The sequence below is a fragment of the Camelina sativa genome, chromosome 14 (genome assembly GCF_000633955.1).
Source record: "Camelina sativa cultivar DH55 chromosome 14, Cs, whole genome shotgun sequence".
Classification (NCBI taxonomy): domain Eukaryota; kingdom Viridiplantae; phylum Streptophyta; class Magnoliopsida; order Brassicales; family Brassicaceae; genus Camelina; species Camelina sativa.
In genome coordinates, this window is record NC_025698.1 from 11,164,183 (window position 1) to 11,189,494 (window position 25,312).

At 34.6% G+C, this 25,312-nt stretch overlaps 5 protein-coding genes across 5 annotated transcripts in view; 2 read left to right on the forward strand and 3 right to left on the reverse strand.

Moving 5' to 3' along the window:
* Positions 1-2,575, reverse strand: part of LOC104740958 (patellin-2) — a 3,809-nt gene extending 1,234 nt beyond the window's left edge. The window contains exons 1-3 of the mRNA XM_010461709.2: positions 781-2,575; positions 565-692; positions 314-449 (exon numbers count right to left, since the gene is read on the reverse strand). Coding sequence (XP_010460011.1) covers positions 314-449; positions 565-692; positions 781-2,415 — 1,899 coding nt within the window. The 5' untranslated portion in view covers positions 2,416-2,575. The remainder of the gene's footprint in view (positions 1-313; positions 450-564; positions 693-780) is intronic.
* Positions 6,796-9,000, forward strand: LOC104740959 (protein NRT1/ PTR FAMILY 5.10-like). The gene is made up of 4 exons (XM_010461710.1): positions 6,796-6,993; positions 7,095-7,312; positions 7,410-7,942; positions 8,054-9,000. The coding sequence occupies exons 1-4, from the start codon at positions 6,855-6,857 to the stop codon at positions 8,850-8,852; spliced, it is 1,689 nt and encodes a 562-aa protein (XP_010460012.1). The 5' UTR covers positions 6,796-6,854; the 3' UTR covers positions 8,853-9,000.
* LOC104740960 (protein NRT1/ PTR FAMILY 5.16-like) lies at positions 9,519-11,797 on the reverse strand. Its single transcript, XM_010461711.2, has 4 exons — positions 11,567-11,797; positions 11,249-11,466; positions 10,611-11,146; positions 9,519-10,518 (listed from the first exon to the last, which is right to left on the reverse strand). Exons 1-4 carry the CDS (start codon positions 11,688-11,690, stop codon positions 9,702-9,704), a joined length of 1,695 nt encoding a protein of 564 aa, XP_010460013.1. The 5' UTR covers positions 11,691-11,797; the 3' UTR covers positions 9,519-9,701.
* Positions 17,714-18,478, forward strand: LOC104740961 (agamous-like MADS-box protein AGL80). Its single transcript, XM_010461712.2, has one exon. The coding sequence runs from the start codon at positions 17,806-17,808 to the stop codon at positions 18,295-18,297; it is 492 nt and encodes a 163-aa protein (XP_010460014.1). The 5' UTR covers positions 17,714-17,805; the 3' UTR covers positions 18,298-18,478.
* LOC104740962 lies at positions 20,886-22,449 on the reverse strand. The gene is made up of 2 exons (XM_010461713.2): positions 21,555-22,449; positions 20,886-21,331 (listed from the first exon to the last, which is right to left on the reverse strand). The coding sequence occupies exons 1-2, from the start codon at positions 22,428-22,430 to the stop codon at positions 21,068-21,070; spliced, it is 1,140 nt and encodes a 379-aa protein (XP_010460015.1). The 5' UTR covers positions 22,431-22,449; the 3' UTR covers positions 20,886-21,067.

The window sequence follows — 25,312 nt, forward strand, 5'->3', positions numbered from 1 at the left end:
GTAATCACAGGTTCATCAGTTAAACCGATCTTCCGGTTCTTAGAGACGATCACGGTGTAGCTTGTCTCGTTGCTTGGCTCAAATTGAGCTCCGTAGCTCACGTCCGCACCCAAAACCCGAAGCTCCCATGACAGTGTAGAACCCTACGTAGCAACACAATCCACATAAATTAATCATCATGAAGTCTCTTGCAAGAATAAACCAATTTAATTTACTAAAACAGAAAGTTATGTATCTTATATTGTTTCAAACGTTAGTTTTAGCGTTTATGTTAACATGCTAAAGAAGAAAAGAAAAGAAAAACAATATATACCTCGGTAGCAGGCAAATCAATGGTATATTTAGATGTGGATTTAACGACGGCCTCGGTGACTCCATCTTCGACAGCGAATGGGCTCTCTTTGCTCAGTCCACCATACTTAACCGGGACTACTTCAGGAGCTACATATCTGATTCATCCAAAAACAGAGGATATAAGATTCTTTATGCATGAATAGAAACAATGAAATGTGATAGTACGTGTCATATAGTACACAATTTTTATGAACTATGTCTAATAATTACTTGAAAATGGTCTCAGCGGATTTGGATGGACCAGAAAGGACCATCTTGCTCCTTGTCCTTGGCGATGTGATGATGGTTCCGAATGTTTTGTAGTAAGGAATGTACCACCATGGGACATTAATGAACAGCTGAGAAATAAACCACACTATTGATATAAAAGATTGAAGTTTAAATGCTGAAATCATAGTTAATTAAAAAAATTAAGTTTCTTTTTACCTCTCTGGCAACAAACTCTGGATAGTTGTCTTCAAATTGCTTAACCGCACGTCTAATGAACTGCCACAACGCTCTCTTACCGAGTCCAGGAGCGTTCCTGAAGTCACTGACGAACACAAACGTTGACTTAGCCTCAGGGCTAAAGTCAAGAGACCTCACACACTTCTCCTGGAACTGAATCCTCCATTTCAGAAACTTGCTAAGCTTCTCTTTGTCTGAGAAAATCTCCTTGTTCTGAAACTCACCGTACGAGCTGTAGATCACGACGTGTCCTTGTTTGTCGACACCGTGTGTGAACACCAACTTCTCGAACTCGCTTCCTTCGAGATCTTCCGAGACAAGGTCGTCGATGTTGTTCTCTTTGCGCCACTGGACGGTGTTTTTAAGCATCGTGAAGGCTTCTTTGACCTTGAAGTCACGTGCTCTGAGGAACTTGAGGAGGATCACGTCGGATCTTTCGTCCTCGAGAAGTGGGATTCCCCAGATTGAGACTTCTTCTGGCTCCACGTAGGCAGCTGTCTCTGGAAGAGTGATGGAAACGATCGATTCTTCGGTTGCTTCAACGGGTTTGGTTCCTTCTTCTTGATCAGCTGCGAAAGCCTTCTCGATCGTTACAACTGCTGGTTTCTCTTCTTCCTTCTTTTTCTCGGCAGAGGTGGTGACGGAGACAAATATATCTTTAATAAATCTTGAGACGGCCTTGGTGACCGGAACAGAGGCGGTTGCTTTCTCTTCTTTCTTGACCTCATCGACGACTGGAGCAGCTGGTTCGGTCTCTACAGGAGCGACTTTCTCCTCCTCCTTGGTCTCTGTGGTGACCGGAGCAGCCGGTGTGGTTTCTACCGGAATGACTTTCTCTTCCTCTTTGGTCTCTGTGGTGAACGGAGCTGCTGGTTTGGTCTCAACCGGAGCAGGAGCTGCTGATATCTCTTCCTTCTTCGTCTCTGCAACGACTGGAGCAGCCGGTTTAGTCTCTACCGGAGTATGAGCGACAGAGTTCTCTTCCTTCTTGGTCTCTGCGGCGACCGGAGCAGGAGCGGCCGATGTCTCTTCCTTCGTGGTCTCTGCGACGATCGGAGCCGGAGCTGCAGATGTCTCTTCTTTCTTGGTCTCTACGGTGGCAGGAGCAGCAGGTTTCTCCTCTGTTTTGGTTTCAGCCTCAACAGACCTTTCCTCTGTTTTCACTTCTGTTTTCTTCTCCTCTGTTTCCTCTGTTTTCTTCTCCTCAGCTTTCTCTTCCTTGGCTGGAGCTTGAGGCGAAGGTGGCGGTGGAGCGGTGAATTCACGCTTGTTCAAAGCCTCCCTAACCATCTCCTTAAACTCAGCCAAAGCATTCTTCTCAGCTTCCAGCAATTCAGAGGCCAAATAGCCTTCCTCCTTAAACGATTCCGATTGCAAGGCCTCTTTCCCCGTCGCGACTTCCTCCTCTTTCACCGCCACAGCCACCTCTGGTTCCGGCGCCGCCACATCAACCTCCTTCTCAGACACCACGATGGATCTGGGAGAAGGCGCAGCCACAGCTTTGTCAGCAGTAACAGGTACCTCAACCTCCTTAACCGGCACAGGAGTATCTTCCTTAACCGGAACAGAGGCAGTAATAGAAGCAGCAGGTTTCTGTATCTCTTCTTGAGCCATGATGACTTGATTCAAAAGGAAAACAAGAATTAGAGAGAGAGAGATGAGATTGAGAGAGAAGAGAGAGGAGAGGAAGAGGTCTTATAAAAAAAAGAAGAGGAAGAAGAGTTATGTGTTGTGTTGTGTGAGAAGAGCAAAAGAGAACAGAGTGGTCGGAGCTGTTGGACAGCTAATTTTCGAAGATACTTTTCTTTTAGTAGGGTCCCTAAATTTCTCTTTCTTCCAAACGGCCGTCTTTTGCTTCTCAAAATTGGATTCCCCAATTTTATACATTTTTTAACTAAATTAACAACTTTTTCTTTGATATTTCCCATTCTTAATTTAGATTCGTGTCACTTATTTTCTTGTATAAGGAAAAGATATCTATATCGTTTTGATTTACTCACATTTATGATTCTTTTTTCCTAACTCTTGCATATTCTTGACTATTTTCTACCATTTTTTCACAAAACTTGAATCGCACGAGTTTAAACCCTAGACTATAAACTTTTGATAGGCTGCATATTAATAAGGTAGTGCTTAATATCAAGAGAGTTTAATTACGTTTTCATATTACATAAAGACAAGTTTGAGATCAAAGGCAAAAGTACCATTCATATTTGTTTGTTTGAGGGAAAAAGTGGAATATGTGTGTTTGAAAAGCTACTCTGGCTTTTAATAAATTATCTAAAGTGTTTTTTTTTTTTGGTTTTCAAATTATGACACCATGTTATCCTATCACCTAAGTGTACGTTTGAATTAAATAATAAAAGAGTTTTTGAATCGTTCCAACAATAGATGATTTTTTCGCAATAAAAATTGTATAAATATCACTAGAATTTTCTTACTCAACGATGTTGTCATTTAATGACATGTATATTAGAGATTTTTTGTAATAAAAACAAAATTGTCGTTATCCCAATAACTCATGATTCATGAGATTACATGAAATTTTTACTCGTTGTTGTGTGAAATTGTTTACCAACCTAAAAAGCAAAAAAAACAAATCAAGTTTAATTAAGAGATATTTAATTCCCCGAATCAGAACGTTAAGATTTGAATTTTAACTTTGTAGGAGTTTAAACTGAACTATGTATCCACCATGCATGCAATGTATCCATCCATGCAAGAAATTTTTTTTTACTCTCTTTATACTGCATATATAGTAAAATGGATCCACCTATTCACCAACCTGACGACATCAACCTAGCTTTATCCCGTTTATTCAAATCGTTCATGTTTATTAGTTCTCTGTAGTAAAGGTACTAGAATGTTTTTCACAAGTTGGCCGGGCAACTTTATTATAGAGATAGTCCTGAATCAAATCATGAAAATGAAATCATCATATTTTATCAAAATCCAATTACAACACAGGATTACATGGCAACGACTAATGAAGACATCCTCTTAATTATAAGTAGATGATGATATACATGTAAGAGTATATATGGAGCATATTATCGCATGATTGTATTGCTAATTAATATTCATTTCGCTTCAAAACAAAAACTCGACGATTCATTCATTTAGCATTATAAAGCGAAATACAATATGAATTGATCGAGAGGATGACACACATATAAACATATACAGACTGCTTCGCACGTAAAGAAAGTATCAAAGGATTTCGTATTGATTAATATTATATATAACTTTGGACCCATATTTGGTGCGTTGTAATCTTAAAAAAATACGTAATTTGATCTAATAAATTAAATATTGATTTAAATTTGATATTAACAGGGAAATTCCATAAGATTGGAGCTGTCACAAGAACTATTAGGAGTATAGTTAAATTTAATAAGCAGCCTGATTCATGTAGGCCTACACCACACACTTCATCGTTACAACTCCTCATATGGGCCAATACATGATTATAAAAACATTTCATAAGTTATTAACTGAAATGAATATCTTAAAATGAATATTATGTTGCAGGTCAACTTATAATGCACACCACCTAAAAATTGTGTAACTGTGTTCAGCCCCTCTTCATTCCTTTGTATATACTCACTCTGTTTCAAAATATAGGATGTTTTAGTGAAAACACGCATATTAAAAAATAGTTACTTTTAAAAAGTTTAACCAATCATAAACAAGTCTGCATAATATAAAATATAAATTTAATCTAAAAGTTGCATCGAAATTTGGAAACATCCTATATTATGAAACAAAAATACTTCTCTAAACATCCTATATTATGAAACGGAGGGAGTAAATCATTATATCTTATGTTTTGTTTCAATATGTGTTGATTTTCTTATGTACTAATTACTAGCTTTACTGACCAACTCATAGGGCATTAATCGACTCTCGTAAACTAGGGGAAATAAGATTTGCAAAAATATGTTTTTTGTTCTTTTAAACTCTTAGAGAAAAATTGAATGCACTGCTTGAAAATGTATTCGAAAAGGATACAGAACCAAAGAAAATATTAGATTAAGAAAATTAGGTAGTGCAATCTCGTGGGATCCAAGAATTATCTGTTAATTATATTCTTTCAGGACAGTAGCTTTTGAATTTGTCAAAAGCAAAAGAAGGCCGAGCTGTGTTTTTGGTTGGTTTGTCATTGCTGGTGGTGCCGTCTTATTATAACTTTCTTCCACTAACAAAATATTGGGTTTAGCGGTTTAATATGTCTTTATATCTGTTTTGATTTCTTTTCGATTCTCCAATAAAGAATTGTTAGTTATATAGTAATTATGTCTGAATATTTTCTTTAACAAATGATTGATGGCCAGGTACAATTTAAGCAATGATTATCAACCATTGCGTGGGATTTTTTATTTTATTTTGTATAACAAGTCTTTTTTTGTTTGTTTCATCTATAAATTATTTATACATAATCACTTTATTTTGAGATTAGAATCCGTAGATAAAATCTATATCAGTGAAAGCAGAAGTTATATTAATTATAAAAAATACTAGGTAATAGTCAGGAGGCAAATAAAATATAGTATTACAAAACATATTAAAAGGAAAAAAAAAATTATTAACATAAGTTGGAAGCAAACTAAACTATTTAGGAATGCATAGGAAATATATATATAACTCTCTACTTCAACTAATTCGAGGAACAATAATTTCGTATTAAATTAACACTAATTAGAGGAACAATAATTTTGATTGGTAGAAAAAGAAAGATTATTGGAACTGATTTTAGGAGACTTTCAACACTTTTTTTAGTTGAAAAATATGACTAGCTAGAAAAATGACAACATCTCTAGAAATGTAATTTTGAAGGACTTAAAAAAGAAAAGAATTGGTGATGCTCGAAAATGGTAAATAAATATCATCTATATTGGAAACATATGTTTGTGTTGGTTGATGATCCAAAATTACAAATCACAAACTTCGTTCCCTTTTTTTGTTTTCCTTAAATCTCTAAACTCTCTTATCATGTGTTAGTTGACCTCCACAAAAAAATCTAAAGAAAGATGAGTTCTCCCATTAATATATTAACACCTTTGGTAGCAAATAAACATAAAATGGAATGCGTACAAGCAAACTAAATTAATCAAGAATGCATCATAGAACTCTTCAAGTCTCAATTAACACAATGCGATTGAAGAAAATAGCCTTTAAAAAAAAATACAAATTATAAATGTGGCAATGAGAGAGACCATCAAGGTTTTAGTCAACTAGGCAACTAGTACAGTAAACACTAGTGGTGCCAGTAACACCAACCATGTGTTAATTGGGGTTATTAGTTTGAGATTTTTATAAAGTTTTAAAGATTTTAAATGTTATATAGAATCTATTGTTATTAAACCAAGATTTTGTTAAACTCTGTTAAAATTTAGTGTTATTAGTTTGTGATTTGTAAAAAATCATTTTAAATCTTAACAAATTTGGGTTATTGGATTCAGATTTTTATAAAATCATTAAAAGTTTTGTGCTATTCAATTAAAACAAAAGAATGTAGGATTGTTATGAGTTTAAGTTATTGGTTCATGAGTTTAAGAATCTAGGATTGTTATGAATAAGTGAAAGATTGTTAAAGATTGCTAGAGAGTTTTGTTGATTAGTTTTATAAAATCTTGTAAAATACTCCAAACAATCCCTGTATTTTTATGATATTTTCCATAACTTTATTTTGTAAAGAAAATATCTAAAATCATGAACCAATAACATAATAATTGAACTCATTAACAATTATAGATTTTTTTTGTTTTAATTAAACAATACAAAATTTTTAATAACTTTATAAAAGTCTGAATTCAATAACCCAAATTCATTAAGATTTTAAATAACTCTTTTAACAGAGTTTAACAAAATCTTGATTTAATAACAACAGATTCTACGTAATAATTAAAATCTTTAAAAAATCTATTCAAATCTTAAACCAATAACGATCGCTTAGTCAAAATTTGAACTCAAACCAAAATCTTTATAAGTGTCAAAATCAAAATTTGAAGATATTTTATTACTTTCTTTAATCGGAGAATCCGATTAACGGAATGGCGATCTCCGGCGCTGTTGATGAAGCCGGAACTCCGCTTCTCGCTGTAACCACCGTCGACGGATCCGTTGACTACAGAAGCAAACCAGCCGTCAGATCTTCCTCCGGTGGCTGGAGATCCGCCGGATTCATCATCGGTAATTCCCCCCGAGATTCCCGCCAATTTCTTGCTCTTTAGAGTGTTTCGTGTTCTTCGCCGGAATTGTTTTTTGATTTTCTGGTTTTTGTTCGACGATAGGTGTGGAGGTTGCTGAGCGATTCGCTTTCTACGGGATATCTTCGAATCTGATCACTTATCTGACTGGACCACTGGGTCAATCGACGGCGGCTGCTGCCGCTAACGTCAACGCTTGGTCTGGAACGGCGTCGTTGCTTCCTCTCCTCGGTGCTTTTATCGCTGACTCGTTTCTAGGTCGTTTCCGTACCATCCTCGCCGCCTCTGCTCTCTATATATTGGTACCAAGCTCTCTCTCTCTCTCTCTCTTAGTCTCTTCACATTCTTCTCTAGAGATGAGTCTGAAGTTGTATAGTGGATTTGATTGAAAACAAACAGGGGCTTGGTTTACTGACTTTATCTGCAATGATTCCTTCAGACTGCAATGCTTATAATCTACTCTCGTCTTGCTCTCCACGATTCCAAGTGATCATGTTCTTTAGTGCCCTGTATCTAGTGGCGTTAGCGCAAGGTGGTCACAAGCCGTGTGTTCAGGCTTTTGGAGCGGATCAGTTTGATGAAAAGGATCCTGAAGAGCGCAAACAAAAGGCTTCTTTCTTTAACTGGTGGTATTTTAGTATGTGCTTTGGGACGTTGGTAACTCTATGGGTCTTGAATTACATTCAGGACAATCTCAGTTGGGCCTTAGGCTTTGGTATTCCGTGCATTGCTATGGTTGTTGCTTTGGTTATTTTCTTGCTCGGAACTAGAGCTTATCGGTTCAGCATTCGAAGGGAAGGTCAAAGCCCGTTTGCACGGATTGGAAATGTTTATGTGGCTGCTGTGAAGAACTGGGGTGTGTCAGCTTCAGCTGTAGCTGATGCAGAGGAGAGATTTGGTCTTGTGTCTCGCAAAAGCTCTCAGCAATTTAGGTAACACAGCTTTCTGTCTCCTTTGATTTTGTTGCTACCGCATATATAGTTTGTTTACAAAACAAAAAGGACTTATGGTACTAAGCATCTTCTGACTTTTCAAAACTGCAGTTTCCTCAACAAAGCTCTGGTCGCAAATAATGGTTCTTGTAGTGTAGATGAGCTTGAAGAAGCAAAATCAGTGCTTAGGTTAGCTCCGATATGGTTTACTTGCTTGGTTTATGCGGTTGTGTTTGCGCAGTCTCCAACTTTCTTCACCAAACAAGGAGCCACAATGGAGAGATCAATCACACCGAGTTACAAGATCTCTCCGGCTACCCTCCAGTCTTTCATCAGCCTCTCTATAGTCATCGTCATTCCCATCTACGATCGCGTGCTCATCCCAATTGCAAGATCATTTACACATAAACCTGGCGGAATCACGATGCTTCAGAGAATCGGCACAGGCTTATTCCTCTCTTTCCTTGCTATGGTAATTGCTTCTCTGGTGGAGATGAAAAGGCTCAAAACTGCTGCGGAGTATGGGCTCGTCGACTCCCCAGACGCTACGGTTCCGATGAGTGTGTGGTGGTTAGTTCCTCAGTATGTTCTCTTTGGTATCTCAGATGTTTTTGCAGTGGTGGGTCTTCAAGAGTTCTTCTACGACCAAGTCCCAAGCGAGCTGAGGAATGTGGGCTTGGCTCTATACTTGAGCATATTCGGTATTGGTAGCTTTCTCAGCAGTTTCCTGATATCAGTCATTGAGAAAGCGACGAGTCAATCTGGTCAAGTGAGTTGGTTTGCAAACAACCTGAACCAGGCTCATCTGGATTACTTTTACTGGCTACTCGCTTGTCTCAGCTTCATTGGATTAGCCTCCTACATGTATTTTGCAAAGTCCTACGTATCTAAGAGACTCAACACCCTTTAAAATGGAGTGTATTGGTACTCTCTCCTCTCGCTCTCTGTAATTTTTAAATACACTTTCTTCATACCAATGATTACTATATTATCACTGATTATCAGATTAGTCAATGTTGGTTGCTTAGGGATCCTTATGATTTAATGGATATTGATTAGCTTAGTAATACACGTATGCAAATGTATAGTTTTTTAAATATGTTTGATATAGTCTTATCTTTATCATATAACTTATCCAGCTGTGTGGTCCTAGCCTACTTACAAAGTTTTCAGCTTAACAATTTAAACTGCATAATATCGAATAAATAAATAGTTATAATTTCTAAACACGTAAGGCAAGTCCAATGGTGGGTTTTAAATTTGAGTCTCTTATGTACTGTTTAGAATTTTTAAACAATGAGCATGTTCGTTACGTTGCCGCTGCGTTTCCTTCCGGCGGCCAAAATTTAAATGTTAACATAGCCAAATAAACGTGAAAACTGCCGCTGCGGCTACTTTTACGGAAAATACCGGTATATCATGTGGCCATGAAAAACAAGCGATAGTTAACACTGCCGCTGCGACTTGTTTTAACAGAAGCGACGACTCATTTCATGAATTTAACAGAAGCGACGACTTGTTTTAAACTCCAGCAACCTTTATATTTTTAGTCGCAAGATGTGGTTGTTGCGGCAACTTAACGAACATGCTCAATATATAATGTACTGTTTATAAAATAAGAGTTGTACTAAATAAGAGTTGGTCTCTTATTTTTTTATTCAATTTTGATTTATTTTTGATCTTATTTATCATAAGAGTCCTCCCTAAATCCCCAATGGAGATGCCCTAATGAAAGTAATACATCTTGAATTTTATATTCTTAGACTTGATCTATCCTGCGAAGTCTGCGATACGGATACAGCCTGGAGAAGAACATAAACGCAAAGAGTCCAATGGCCGTGAAAGTGGCGAGCAACCAATAAAAGTAATCGACATGGGCTCGGTTCAGGTTAGTGTTGAACCAGCTCTCACCACCATCTTTTCCTGTAGCCCAATTAATCACAGTGATGAGAAAACCACTCAAGAAGCTAGCAAGACCCATCGCACTCAAAGAAAGCGCGAGACCAATACTCCTTAGCTCTGTTGGGACTTGGTCATAGAAGAATTCTTGAGTACCCACTAGTGAGAATACATCGATCATCCCGAGTAGTAAGTACTGAGGAACGAACCACCATAGCGACATTGGGATGGTTGCGCCGGGACTATCCAGAAGCCCATGTTCTTTAGCTATCTCAAGCCGTTTCGTTTCTACCAACGCTGCTAACACCATATTTAAACTAGAGAGCACCATTCCAGCCCCTATTCTCTGTAGCATTGTGATCCCAAAAGGCTTTTTGGTGATCCGTCTAGCTAACGGTAGGAAAACACCCTCATAAGTCGGAACTGAGATTAAAATCGATAAACCAATAAGCGCCTGAAAAGAAGCAGGAGGGATTTCCAAACCCGGCAAGATTGTTCTGTCCACGGTAACAGCTTGCTTTGTGAAGAAAGTAGCATACTGAGCGTAAGGAATCATGCTCACCACCGATGTGATCCATATCGGAATAAGCCTTACCAAAGTCATCGCATCTTCCACGTCCCTAGTATCACATGGCTCGTCACCTTTTTCTCCCGGTAGCAACGCTTTTGCTAGGAACCTTGATCAAAAATAACATATTTTTACAACTCAATTAATAAGACTAAACCAAAACTCAGAATATTAACAAAATTTGGGAGTTATGCAACTTACTCAAGTCGTCCTTCACATGTCTCGGATGAACCACCTTCCAATAGACCTGAATGTGTTAATTTCAGTCGCCTATTCTTGAATGCCACCACGAAAACTCTACCGATTCTCACAAAAGCGTTCTTCTTCTCCATGCAGTCTCCTCTCGGGTACCTGTAAGTTTTTCTCCCGAGCAAGAAGAGAACAAGGGCCATAACCATGAACAAATAAAGGATCCCAAACCCAAGCGCCCAGTTAACATTGTCTTGAACGTAAACCACCACAATAATGGACAAAGTTATTCCCGCGGATAAACTCAAAAACCACCAATTGAAAAACGATCCTCTACTTATTCTCTCTTTTCGATCTTCCACATCAAACTGGTCCGCACCAAAAGCTTGAACACATGGCTTGTGTCCGCCTTGTCCCATCGCCACCAAATACAGAGAACAAAAGAAAAGTATATTCACCCAAAAAGATGGTTTAGTAGAAACATCGCTACGTTTCTCTGATAATCCCATTAGGATTAAGACAGCCGATAAGGTTAATAGTCCTAGTCCCTGTAATAACAACCCTCTCAAACTTTAGTGAAACTTTTTTCTGAAGTTTTGTTAATTAAGAGATTAAAAAAGAAGTGTTGTGGGGGAGGGGGAGAGCGTTACGAGTATATAGATGAAGGAAGCGACAACAATGGTACGGTAACGACCGAGATAAGCGTCTGCGGTGAAAGCTCCTAAAACAGTAAACATCGAGGCGGTTCCTGACCATGTGTTCACGTTCACGGCGGCTATCGCCGTGGATTGTCCGAGAGGTCCAGTTAGGTAGGTAATCAAGTTGGAGGAAATCCCAAAGTAAGCAAATCTTTCTCCAACTTCAACTCCTGAAGCATTTACAGAAAAAAAAAAAAAAGCTTGTAAAAATCAGAATTTATTATAAGAGCTTGAACTACATAAAAAACACATCACAAAACTGTTCTTCACCTATAATGTACCAAGCGGATCTCCATCCGCCAGTGGTAGACTTGCCGGCGGGAAGTCCACGGTGGTCGACAGAGTCGCTTACGAAATCTTCAATAAGTGAAACTTTTTCCTCTGCTATCGTCATTTGATCTCGTCGTGACTTTAGAATTATGCGTAGATAAGAACCACAATAGTTATTGTTTATAATTATTTTTTATGAACAAGTCTTTTAATACTAGAGTAATAGTTATATGATTTCACATGCGGTTTTGTGATTGTACTATATCACCTGTTTCGTCATTTTGTTTTATATATAGTTAAAAAGTCAAACTCTAAAGGATTCTTGGATAATAACTTAAATGAAATCAAGATCCATTAAATTTTTATTTTACTGTTTTAAAAAAATCTTTTGTTATTGATTATTAGTTCCTTAAAAATTTAGGGTGTATACAAACTAGTATTTTAAGCAATTTTGAATTTTCATGAATTTTTATCTGATTTTGATGATTTTAGTGAAATTAATGTAAATTACTGTAAAATTCTTTCTAATTTCAAATAAAACCATAAGATTTGGATTTCAATATTTTCAATGAAATGATATTTGGATTTTAATATTTTTAATGAAAAAAATCCTCTCAAATCCTTCAAAATCAAATCCACAAGCTGTTTTCAATAACAATGTATTGATGATAGATTTTAAAATAACTAGTTCAATAACAGTGAATTTTATTAGAATTTTTAAAATCCATGATTAAATAATATAAGATTTATGAATTTTACATAAATTACTTAAAATGCTAGTTTGGATACGCATTCTATGATTAGATGTAGATTTCCTTCATTACTTTTCGTTAATTATTTTTTGTTAGAAATTAAGTATATGAGTCGAGAAAATAATTAGTGGAAATCAAAGATTGTTTAATATTTTAAACAACTTTGTAAGCCATTTTTTACTGTTAATCAGTAAAAAGATTTACTACGTCACATAAGATGTATTAAACATTGGGCCCCTAAATTGTCATTTAATTAAAAGTTGAAATTTATTATTTTGAATTTTGATATTATTAAGGTTTTGCGAAGAAGTCAGCTTCTACTCTCTTTTCTATTGTTTTTAGTGGCGTTTTTTTTTTTTCCATTAAACACTCCATTATATTAGATTAAAGGTTTACAAGATTTTTTTGAAAAAGAGCTAAATACACCAATAAACTTACACAGGAGGACAAAATAAACTACAAACAATGATCTTAAATCGTACATAAAACAAGCTATAAAGCTTGACTTGAAACCATAAAAGTGACAAGAGACATAAAGAGGACAACAAGTCCTAAAGGTAAAGAGTTGCCACACAAAGTGAGACCACTCATGGTGAAGGATGACCGACCACTGTCTCATAGTCAGCCACCTTGATAACCATTGCCGCAAACGTTGCAAAGGAACGAACGCGGTGTTTGGATTCCGTACGTGCGCCAAAGGTCCCTGAAAAGGGTGGTCACACGCTGGACAAGACGAGAGTCTTGAAAACCAAGAACCTGAAAGGATACATTCAATCTTAAAAATACTATGACCTGCCAAGGCCACATACTTTTTAATGTAGCTTCTCCAAATCCGATACAAGGAATTAGAATGACTACTACTTCCTGATTGCCCCAGAGGTATGAGAACCTCCAAAACCCGGTACAGGCAAAAGCAAAGTTCAGTGTGTAATCAAGTCGCGTTTTCAGTCGCGTTTTCTTATTAAATGATTTGTTGGCCGTTCAGTTCAGTGTGTAATCAAGTTTCAATAGTTTTGTCTCCTTGTTTCAGATGTCACTTTCTTTCTAGATTCTACTTCTAAGGTAAACATATTATCCATGGACCATGTGTTGCCCGACAAACAAAATCTAGTGTTCTACCAAAAAAATAAAAACAAAATCTATTGTTTACGTCCGGACCAAATAATCTATGTGGGACGAAAATCCTGATAGGTAATAGGTTCTAAGTTCGTCGGCTTTTGTATCTTTTCGTTTAGATATTTTCTAGTGTTTACTGTTTGTTAATTAATCATTTTTGACTTATTTATGTGGTTAACATTAAATTAGCTGTGTCAGTGTCCCAACTCCCGAGGACAAAAGTTGAAAACAAACTGTTACAAGAGCTTCCGGATATGCAATTTTTTTGTTGTGCTAACTTTGCAATGAAGAAGCTTACATGCATAAATTAGGATGGCTTTCAAATGGTTCAGACCACTGACAGATTGATCCGTATTCTTTTTTTTTCCGGATCTTATATAGATAATTAGTGTCGTCTAGCTTTAGATGTAGTAGATGTATCCATTTCCTTATAATTTTTGTGTAGTAGTTGTAGCTGAACGTGTCAATTGTACAATCTTCGTGCTAGTGGTGGGCATTCGGGTATCGGTTCAGGTTCGGTTCGGGTAATTTGGATTTCGGGTAATTCGGGTTTATAATTTATAGAATCATATAGGTATTATAAAAATTTTGGGTTCGGTTCGGATTTTTTCGGGTTCGGGTCGATTCGGGTATTTTTTTGGAATACCGAAATATATCTGATATATTTTGGGTTCGGTTCAGTATAAGTATTTTTTACCCATTAAGAACCAAAATATCCATATATAACTAAAATACCCTATATATAAATTGAATAACTATATCAAATTTCATGAAGTTATAACTAAAAAAATTATACAAAAATAACTAAACCAATTCTATATACAGTCTAAAGAATCAATCGATGAACTAAAGTACCAAACACTCATGGTTAAATGCATCAAACTCTCGTGGTTAACTCTATATACAATATAAGTGTCACTTGATGAACTAAATTCACTAAGCAATGAGATTTACCTTTGAATGAGTCTTTAACGTCTCTCAAAGAGGAGATTCAGAAGAAGAAGCGAAGAAATTTAAAAAATCCAGATTCAAATTGTGGATTAGGATTATAGAATTTATAAAGAAAAACAAATCTTCTGTAGATATAGCCATATAAGTAGTGGAGATATAGGTAGTGGAGAGTAGAGACAAACTGATAAATACGATTCTTGAATGCAATCTCAACTAATAAACCCACATAACGATTATATGCTGAGACTATACAAATAACTTTTAAAAATAAATCTTGATTTGTAATTTGCAAAATTTGTTATTGCATGCCTTCTCTTTCGGACGCTTGTCTTGATGTCTCGTTTTCATGAGAAAAAAATATTTCTTATCAGTCGGATTAGCTGTCAATTTATTTCTTCTGTCTTCTACATGCAATTTGCAAGGTAGTGAAATGTGAATGTAATTTGCTTCACAAAATTATATTCTCTCACATTCAGATCAAAAATAGATATAAGAAGAATTGGTATCTTTGCTTCTGCATTTGTATATGCCTCTGCGGTCCTAGTTTTTATTTGTTTGGATAAAGTTGTCTAATCAAACATTGATTAATTCTTATTTTATTTTGAAGGGAAAAACCTTATCAGCTTTGGAAAACGAAAAAAAGAAAAAAAAAAAACAAATTTGACTGTTACTTTGTCTTTCATGTCTAAAAGATACACATAGACTATTCAAAATCAATCTGTTGTGACGATTATCGTTATTTAGAAACCTCGCATGCATAAATTATGTTGGCAAGAAAATTACGTATACTGGTGAAGTGCTGATTGATTCGTACTTTGTGATTGCGTTTGCATTGTTGATTGTAGATTTTTCTGTTGTTGGTGAACGCGATTTGTGTACACCACTACACCTCACGTCTCAAACATTGAGACTTTTGACCCCAAATTATTTAGAAATTAAAAGGGGCCGTAATATGGGCTAACTTGTCCGAACTCTTTATCATGTTTGCTGTGGTGCAAATATTTTCTGAACTTGAGCTTTAGATGATTTTTTCAGTTGATACTACTACACTTGTGAAAAATCATCATTGAATACTAGTTTATGATAAATGGAGATCTAAAGCTCAAGTTCAGTGTGTAGTTTATGTAAGAGTGTTTCATATGAAACCATATGAAACACTCTTACATAAACTTATAACACTAAATGGAGATCTAAGTTTGTCTTATGTTTTTTCATTGTTAACGACAGTAGAAGGGAAAAGATCTACCAAATCGGTCAGAATAGCTTGCAGATGTTTTAGGACTCCTTCGGTGGGACGGTACGTTCATTAATCTAACCTTTTTCATATTTCCACAGATTTTCAATGGCTCGCAGTCTAGTTATTACATTCCACATTATGATAAATGGCTTATATGTCAGTCAAAATTTTGACTTGCCATCACTAATCACAAAAGCCTTTTTTGTTTTTGAGCAAATAATGTTTGCCTTCATTTTTTTTTTGTGTGGGAAAAATCGTGTATGCCTATTATTGTTCCCATATATGTTTTACTTTTACCATAGTAAAAAAGGTTTGACCTTTTTTCTTTTACATTAGACCAATTAGAGGAGGTTATGATGTGTTGTAAAACACGTATTTCATTTTACATGTGTATAAAACTATTATTTTATCAATAAGAGTCAATGATATATAATAGTCAAAAAAATTGAGTCAATAAGCACATAAGCCTAATATACACGTGAACCTCTTCATACACCCATTTATAAAATAAAGAAATAAAATATGTATACATTATTATAAAAGTAGAAACTTAAATCGCTCTTTTATAAACTCAAACCGACACATAATTTCGTTCTAATTGTAAAATCTAAACCTTAACCATCTCATTTGTAAACCCAAATCGACATATAATTTCGTTCTAATTGTTAAATCTAAACCCTAACCATCTCATTTGTAAACCTAAACCGACCTATAATTTCGTTCTAATTGTAAAATTTAAATCCTAACCATCTCATTTGTAAACCCAAACCGAACTATAATTTTGTTCTAATTGTAAAATCTAAGCCCTAACCACTTCATTTGTAAACTCAAACCGACATATAATTTTGTTCTAATTGTAAAATCTAAACTCTAACCATCTTATTTGTAAACTCAAACTAATATATAATGTTGTTCTAATTGTAAAATCTAAACCCTAACCACCTCATTTGTAAATCCAAACCGACATATAATTTTGTTCTAATTGTAAAATCTAAACTCTAACCATCTTATTTGTAAACCCAAACCGATATATAATGTTGTTCTAATTGTAAAATCTAAACTCTAACCACCTCATTTGTAAATCCAAACCGACATATAATTTTGTTTTAATTATAAAATCTAAATCTTAATTCTCATTTATAAACCCAAAGTGATATATAACCTCGTTTAATTGTAAAATCTAAACCAAGCCGATATTTAATTTTCTTTAAATAAAAATATACATAATTTGTTTTCTTAATTTGTTTTGCTTTTTAATTTAATTAAAAAAATAAAATATTAGATATAACATTATTATTGGTTGAGAAGGGAAGAGGTGAATACAAAGACTCATCCCTAAAAGTCAACCTAAGTATTTTTCGTCAAACAATAGCAACGTTGAACTAGTAATGTAAGAGACTCTTATGACTAATAATGGAAGAAAATAGTTAATACAAATTATGTAATTGAAGAAAAAAATCTAAGGTACGCGTCTGAATAATTATGTAAAGCATAATTTAATTACATAACTTTTCACAGATTTTTCTTTTTATTTAATTATTCATAAGTCTCTTTAATTTTGTTTCTTTTTGTTTTAACTTTTCTTTGTTCGTCCATAGACCATATATAGGCTTTTGTGATTACCAATGAAAATGTTTAGACATGTGTCATTTACACATGCAATTTATGATAAAGTATTTTTTTGTCGTCAGTATAATAGATAGATAATAATAGCTGTTTTTACACATGAAATTTATGAAAATATGTTGTAATGTTTTTTCACATTACAACTCATCAGAGGCTCTTCCGATTGGTCGATTGTAAGATATAAAACTTTTTTAACATGGTAAAACATATATGGGACATTAATAGGCAAATATCACCTTCCTTTTTTACAGGTTCACTTGACCAACCAACAAATGACACATAATAAAATGAAAACTTCTTTTGATATAAATCTTCTTATTTAGAAACCTCTTTTTATAGCTATATTTTTCCTTAAAACTTATTTGTATTTTTCTGTAACAACCTTTCTATAAATTGTTTTTATATCAAAAAGTATCTTTCTATAATTTGTTGTAACACCTTTTGTGGACCTAGTCCAAAAAAAAATCAAAGTTAGAAACTCTATATAACATTTTACCCATCTAGTCTCTGAAACCACACAAATCCTCCTCGCCTTCTTCATTTTTTTGTTTTTCACCATGGGTAGAAGAAAAGTGACACACCAATTGATTGCTGACAACGCCACTCGGCGTGTTACATTTCGAAAACGCAAAGATGGTTTATTGAAAAAGATCAATGAATTGACCATTCTATGTGGTTTACCCGCTTGTGCCATCATTTACAGCGAGTACAAGGATGGTCCTGAGCTCTGGCCAAACGTTAACGAGGTTCGTTCTCTTCTTGACAGGTTAAGCGAGCTTCCGGTGGAGAAACAGACCAAATACATGATGGACCAGAAGGATCTCATGAAGAAGATGATCCAGGAGGCTGAGAAAAAGTTGGAGAAAGAGAAGTGGTATACTCGTGCGATGAAACTTGGGATAATGGCTTCGACTAGTGATCTAACCACTGATACTGATTGTTCTGAGGAACTGGCCAAAGCAGCCGAGGTAGTTGACAAGAAGCTCAAAGCCATCAGAGAGAGAATCAAGGCTGTGGAAGCAGGAGCCCCTATCATCAAGAGAGAATAGCCTTATCAAATAATAATTTCTTATCTTATCTTTATTAATGTCATCGTTTTAAATTGTTTTCAGATTAAGATGGTTTGGTTTAATGGTGTTGAAATTTATGTTCTATGATTTGCTTTTGCATTCTTAAGAAGGATTTGGAGAATTATATAAATCTCTTTGGTCTTCGTGTGATCTTGATTGATATGTATTTGGTTTATGAAGAGGGGTATTCAACTTGATGTTTTAAGGATTTGGTAGGATTTTAATATTTTAGAATTTTGAAAGATTTCAGAGATTTTTAGAGATTTGATTGTATTTTAGATTTTTTTTTATTTTTCTTTTTAGAAAATGAAATCTGTGATTTTATAAGATTATGTGAGATTTTATTGGTAAACTTTGTGTGATTTTAAAATATTTTGCAATACAAAAAAAAAAAAAAATCTGTCAAAAAAGAAAGAAAGAAGTTGTGGGAGATGAAGCCGTAAATTTGTCGAGACACCACCATAGAGCCTAAATTATGCAAGAAAGAAAAAGAAGCTTTAAGTGAGATGAAGAACAAAGGAAGAAGATGAGCAAAAAGGAGAAGAAGAAGGTGGAAGACACATGAGGAGAAGAAGGAATAAGTCAATAAGGAAGTTGGGCTTAGTAGGTTTGTGTGTGTGTTGTAAGAAAAAATCCACGTGATCCCATATTTCAATGGTTCTCTATAGACAATAACCAAAACAGCAGAAGAAAATGATAGAAAGAGAGAAGCAAACATGAATGGAAGAAAAAAAAAAGAAACAAACGTGAAACAAAAAAATGTCGTGTGATGAGATACAACTTGTGGAAGAAGATGACGTGGCCATAGTTTCAGTATTAAATAGTTTCAGCATTCTCTATTGTGTAATCGGACATGAGAGAAAATTGTCATAAGTTACTTGTGTTCTGTTCTAATTTTCATTGTTAAACACTTGATTATCCCATAATTGTGACCTATCATCATGAATGTGTTTCTACGAACAGAGATGGTCTGCGGAGAGTTGCCGGAGTTATCTGCGGAGAAAGCTTACAGAACAGAGATGGTGGTGGTTTTAGGACTGTTTTTTTTTGTTTTGTTTTTAATGAAATCTTTTAAAATTCCACCTCAAAGGGTATGATTTTGAGAGGAGTATTTTTTAACTAAAAAGCAAAGAAAAAGTCTCTTAGAATCATTCAAAGTAGTATTCTAAAAAAAGTTGTGATATTTTGAATAACAAGAGATTTTAAGTTGGTTTTATAAATTATTGATTGAATAACAAGAGATTCTGAATTATTTTAAAGAATTTTATAAAAATCTTAGTTGAATAACATAGGATTTCATAAGATTTTTTAAAATTCTTAATTGAATAACAGAGTATTTTAAGAATACTTTAAAATCCTTTAAAATGTTAAGTTCAATACCTCCCTCGAACAGATTTCTTATATATTTCCGAAGATTTTCTTCCTTATATGTTTGCTATTCTACTTTTATTTCTAATCTTTTTCAGTCAACCTAATGCTTTATATTTGATAGGAAATCATTTGTCTTATTTCTTACCAAGAAAAAATATATTCTCTATTATCTTCTACGATTATTGATCGATTATATTGTAGTGTAGAAAATTATAATTATTTTGTTTTCACAAAAAAAAAAAAAAAAAAANGTCAGTCAAATCGATTTTACCCAATTCTATAAATAAACTATTTAAATCGATAAAAAATGATTCTCAACATTGCACGATGCAAACAAAATAGTAAAGTCTTATTTTTTTACCGTATTGAAAAACTAATGAAGACAATTATAATTTATTTATTTAAATGCTAAACTATTGGTCTTTTATTTAAATAAGTCAAATGTATATATAATATTAATAAATATTTTATTATTTTCCAAAACTTATGTCTTTGTAACTGTCAAATTATTGTTAAATAAGTTTCATTTTAATTTGCAACAGTCTTAATTAATAGTTTGACCAGAAAAGACAAATTTTGTTATGTAATTACTATTTTCTGTCATAATTGTTTTTTTTCATAAATTAGTGACCTTTCTATTTACATGTATATTTTAAGTCCTTTTTTATAAAGGAAAATATCTAAATATTTATCTTTGTTATCTTATATTATCTAAATGCAATGTTTGCTCCAAGTATGTATATATAGGCACACTAAATTGAAAACTTTTACTTAAATCTATTTCTAGTATTGATTTCCAATATTATTAATATATTAAATTTTATGCCCTTCACTTCATTATTCTACATGGTTCATTTATAAGGAAATGAATTTATAAGATTCATTGAAGATTATTACAATAATATTTATATATACAGGTTATAAAAACTAAAGATTTCGTTTTTATTTAGATTATGACTAATAACAGAAAGTATATAAGAAAAATTATGTAATCAAATAGTAATTATGCTAGCACAGTATTGGTTTCTTAAGTAAAAAAAAAATTGGGAATCTACAAAAAGTATTTTAGTTATTAAAAACCTATTTTACATTAAGAATCCGAGATTACTTTACATGCATCATCATACAACAAAAACAAGAATCTAGATGTTTTGAACTTGTTGCTCCAATTGCACCAAAAACAAGAATCTAGGAAGTGATGGGAACTGGGAAGGCCTAATAATTAAGTCCTTCCAGGTACACTCTCCTTTCATTCTACCAATTACCAAGGGTCCAAGGGATATTCAAAACATGGAGAGAGATATTATGTAAAGCAAACATGAAACATTTAACCAGCCAATACAAAACCGACTAAATGTATCGATGGCTTGATCCCTCATCAAGTAAGGTTTAGTCGATGGCCGAGATACACAAAGTGCCAAGTGAGAGATATGAGAGTTAGTAAATTTAGCCGCGATGAGTACGCATTTAATCTACAATGCCTCTCACTCAGCTTTTTCAGTCGCTGCTTCACCCCATCCTCGTCCATCTTCTCTCTAATCTTCTTACCGATGGTTTTGGCCGCTGTTTCACTTGACTGTGACTCTGACGTGTCAAGTCCTCTTCCATCTTCTTTTTCAGCTTTTATCCGCTCAAACATTGCCTGTTGCACAACACAAAAATCAATATTATGTTGCATAAAACCTAATAATAGTTTCATTCACATTAAACCAATTTTATCAAAATCTAATACATCAAACTCATGCTATTTTTAAGCATCCCATCATCAGCGAAGACTAATTGCTTGTAACATATTTTAAAATACGAAATTTTCATTTTTATTGTAAAAAACTAAAAACCAAAAACAAGGAATTAGAGCATATAACCTTGGTGACTCGTGGGTCAACAAATGAGGCATTAGCTTCGACCATCAAGATCGACGACAAGAGGTTAACGGCTTGCCACATATCCACCGCATCGGTAAAAACCTTCCGGCGCCGGCTGATGACGTGTCCTAACAACGCAATCAGGATTCCTACAGAGACTGCCTTGAAGTACACCGGATACATCTTGCTCTGCACCACATCATATTGCTGCCTCCCAAGAACCGACCCCAACACGTAGCCCGACACGAACGTCACCCACACGCACATCCCGTACGCCGCCGCGATCCCCACTAGACCTACCACGCTCCCAATCTTCGTCAGCCCAAGCGCCTTCCCAACCTTAGTACCTATCCCCCTCACCGCGATCTTTGCCTCCTCCCAAACGTTTTGGGACTTATGAGTCTTCTTTGTGGCCCTTTCATTCACCGGTTCCCCCACTTCACGAGCTTTCTTTTCCACGTCACGTGCCGCACGTGCGACGGTCTCTTTGGGCCTTTCATCGAATAGTTCGTCACCAGGCGTTAGGTCCTTGAATCTCCCCAACACAGTCGCCATCTTGTGCTTACACTTACCGAGAGCATCGCATACGAGTTCCCCTGGAGACACGTGGTGTTCACGCTCCTTCTCTTCTGAATGAGACGACGACGTTTCCCTCTTCGCATTCCCAAACAGTACTTCTCCTTTGTCTCTTCTCTTCTCTTCTTGTTTTCCCGGCGGTTGAATCGAGACTCTAGTGTTGGTTTTGCCGTCTCTGTCGTACTCCACCACGACAACGCGGTGGCCGTCTTTGACGATGACTTCACTCTCCGAATCAGTGCAGTGGCTCAAAACCAATAACGCGCTCAAAACAAGACACGAGACCAATAGTTTTGTCATTTTTCCTTAGTACTTCGTGTCGCTGACTCGTTTGATATATAGTTTTAGTTACTAGTTTTGTTATCATCCTATTGGCTGGCTATAAGCTCATCATATCTTTTACAAACTTTCAGTGTTTTACCATGTTGATTAACACGTGTCACCACGTGGATATTTACGTGTCATCCTAGGAGGAAAAGTTAAACTTCTCCAATATCAGCATTGTTGTTTCCCACACACCTCCTCAGACGGTGCGCGAAGATAAAACTTGTTAATGGGCCTAATTCTTACATGTAGGCCCAAATATATGACTTAAAAGCGCAGATGTGAATGATGCATAAACTTCTGCGAATCTCATGGAATATTCATTCCTAAAAGAAAAAGAAAAAAAGAAAAAAGAAGCCAGAAATAGAAATGTTTCGAGGTTGAATAGTTAACTTAAGACTGTAGAAAGATGAGCGTAATGGGATTTTGGATAGGATTGAAGGGCTTAAAGACGAGTAGAAGTACAAACAGGGATATTCGCCGAGTGGCCGGCAAAAGTTGACACAGAAAGGGAAAGAAATTGCATGCAAGATGTAGCTTCAATCTCTCTTTCTTAAAGAGAATATAAATCATCAAATATATATCACTTTTTCTGATTTAAGTTTTTCTATAGACTATAGGTTTCAAACGGATGTAGATTTTTTTTTTTTTTTAAGTTTTTGGTTCTTATAAACTTAACGCAATCAATTTCTAGTTATTCGATTATAATAAGAACTGTTGAACAAAACTTCTTTTCTTTACTATGGTTTTAGAAAAATTAAAATATAATGAGGTTATAGATTTTAAAAGGCAAAAATCTGACCAAATTTATAGTTTTGATGTCGTTGTTGTGCGTATTACATCTTGGTAACAACAACAAAAGAAAATATTTACATCGGTTCAACACCTAAGTCATATATATATAATCATGAATGTGAATCTCAATGTTACGGTATGCGTCATATATTTTGCTGTTTCAACTAATATAGTATTATTCTATCATTTCAATGATATTATACACTGCATAACTCCATAAATGTTATGAATTGTTTGCAGTTGATTCTAAATTTTAAACTAGAAACTAAAAAGACTAAAACATGTTAAAGAAATAGATGAGATATATGTATCAGAAAAACCAAAAAAAAAAGGAGGTAAGAAGCATGTGGGATTACATGTGGCTTCGAGGCACTTCGACAACAAAACAAAAGGCAGAAAAAAATAAAGCAGCCAGCCACCTTTGTATCTTCCTTTGCAGATTCCCCACAACAACACTCACGCATATATATATATATATATATATACATACACTAATACTAGTAATAAGTTTTTCCATACGACAATTATTTATTTGATATGAACATCATCTTGGTTGCTCTGCAACTTTAGTGACATTATTAACGAAATTATATTAAAAAAAAAACTTTACTGACATTATTGTATTGGTTTATTACTTTTGTAACAATTATTGTTGATTAAGATCATTGGACGATTATAGAGAACTGACCAGTGCCCACATCAACCACATTACAAATACAGACCAGAAGGCAACGCATACACATAGCTTCTATTTAAAACTTAATGATACATTTTTTGGTTTCGTCCATTGTTTTTGTCCTTGAAAGCGAAAGGACGATTAAAAAGGTAACAATAAAAAGAAGAAAAGGAAAAACGATCAAACCCACGATCGTTTATTTTAATTATTTAATGAAACAGAAAAAGAAAAAACATAAAAGGCGTCGAGAACCATACAAATCTAAGCGAAGGGATCAGAGGAGATTTAGGCTACGATCAGCTAAGAGCAACTCATTCTAGAATCTAACCTATTTTGATGTGTACTTCTTCTTGGATCACGGTAATATTTTGTAAAAAATAATTTAAACTTTAATAATAGTTCTTTATAATTCTAATTTTCGAATTTTTAAATCTAATGGCATTTTTGAAAGGAAAAAAAAAACATAACAAAGAAAAGGTAACAATTTAAAGAATTTCCCTACTTCTTATTCATTTCCATTTTTCTTTCTACCTTTGATATATATCTTGACATGGATGATGAGTAAAGTAAAGACGTAGGAGTTGCGCATGCAGTTACTAAAATCGGAAGTATTGAACAATATATTCTTGCTTTGGAATTACTTTTCTCGGATGCTGCTACCCTAACTACTAACACTGTGAATTCAGACATCTCCGACCAATCCACGTGTAACGTGTTTGATTTCATGCCAGAACATGTCATTGGTTTTTAGTGAGTTTCTACCAAACTTTCCTAACAAAATTTAATACTATCATTTATTCCTTTTTTCTTTACCACTCCATTTAGTTTGTTTTCTTCTCTTCTCGCTCATATATAGGCCCATGCTCATTTACGAAATTTATGGTCGTTGATGCCAAATTGCCAATCAATGGAGAGATACATGCAGTAGAGAAACCACTCTACTAAAGGTTTTAGTTTATTTCTTACCTAGAAGTGTCATTACACCAACATCGTAAAAACTAAATTTGTTTTACTACTTCACAGTAACCGTGATAATATATAGTTATTTTTGGATTTATAAGGTTTGTAAGAATTGGTGAATCGATTAGTGTCAATCCATTTCAGAAGTGTTTGGATATACAAAAACTTAGCTGAAAGATCAACACGATCGACGTGTGCCACAAATTACGTGGAAACGTCTTCCAAATTAGACTTTAAAGAGGTGATGATTCGTAGAAATAGATAGGAGAGGACTTTGGTGGCAAAAAAAAAAGTTGTCCCCATTAAAATTGTGTTAAGTGAAACGAAAAATTAAATGATATAAAATACTTTTGAACCTTAGCTCCGAAGGAGAACATTGTTGACTTTAAAAGCAAGACTCCAAAAAAAAAAAAAAAAAAAAAGGGGG

Excerpts from the sequence above, each read along its gene's own strand:
- LOC104740962 (XM_010461713.2), bottom strand. The coding sequence starts at position 22,430 with ATGACAAAACTATTGGTCTCGTGTCTTGTTTTGAGCGCGTTATTGGTT. Across the intron at positions 21,332-21,554 it reads TTGACCCACGAGTCACCAAG|GCAATGTTTGAGCGGATAAA; the intron begins GTTATATGCTCT and ends GTTGTGCAACAG.
- LOC104740960 (XM_010461711.2), bottom strand. The coding sequence starts at position 11,690 with ATGACGATAGCAGAGGAAAAAGTTTCACTTATTGAAGATTTCGTAAGC. Across the intron at positions 11,147-11,248 it reads CTTCCTTCATCTATATACTC|GGACTAGGACTATTAACCTT; the intron begins GTAACGCTCTCC and ends TTGTTATTACAG. Across the intron at positions 10,519-10,610 it reads ACATGTGAAGGACGACTTGA|GTTCCTAGCAAAAGCGTTGC; the intron begins GTAAGTTGCATA and ends TTTTTGATCAAG.
- LOC104740959 (XM_010461710.1), top strand. The coding sequence starts at position 6,855 with ATGGCGATCTCCGGCGCTGTTGATGAAGCCGGAACTCCGCTTCTCGCT. Across the intron at positions 6,994-7,094 it reads ATCCGCCGGATTCATCATCG|GTGTGGAGGTTGCTGAGCGA; the intron begins GTAATTCCCCCC and ends GTTCGACGATAG. Across the intron at positions 7,943-8,053 it reads AAAAGCTCTCAGCAATTTAG|TTTCCTCAACAAAGCTCTGG; the intron begins GTAACACAGCTT and ends TCAAAACTGCAG.
- LOC104740961 (XM_010461712.2), top strand. The coding sequence starts at position 17,806 with ATGGGTAGAAGAAAAGTGACACACCAATTGATTGCTGACAACGCCACT.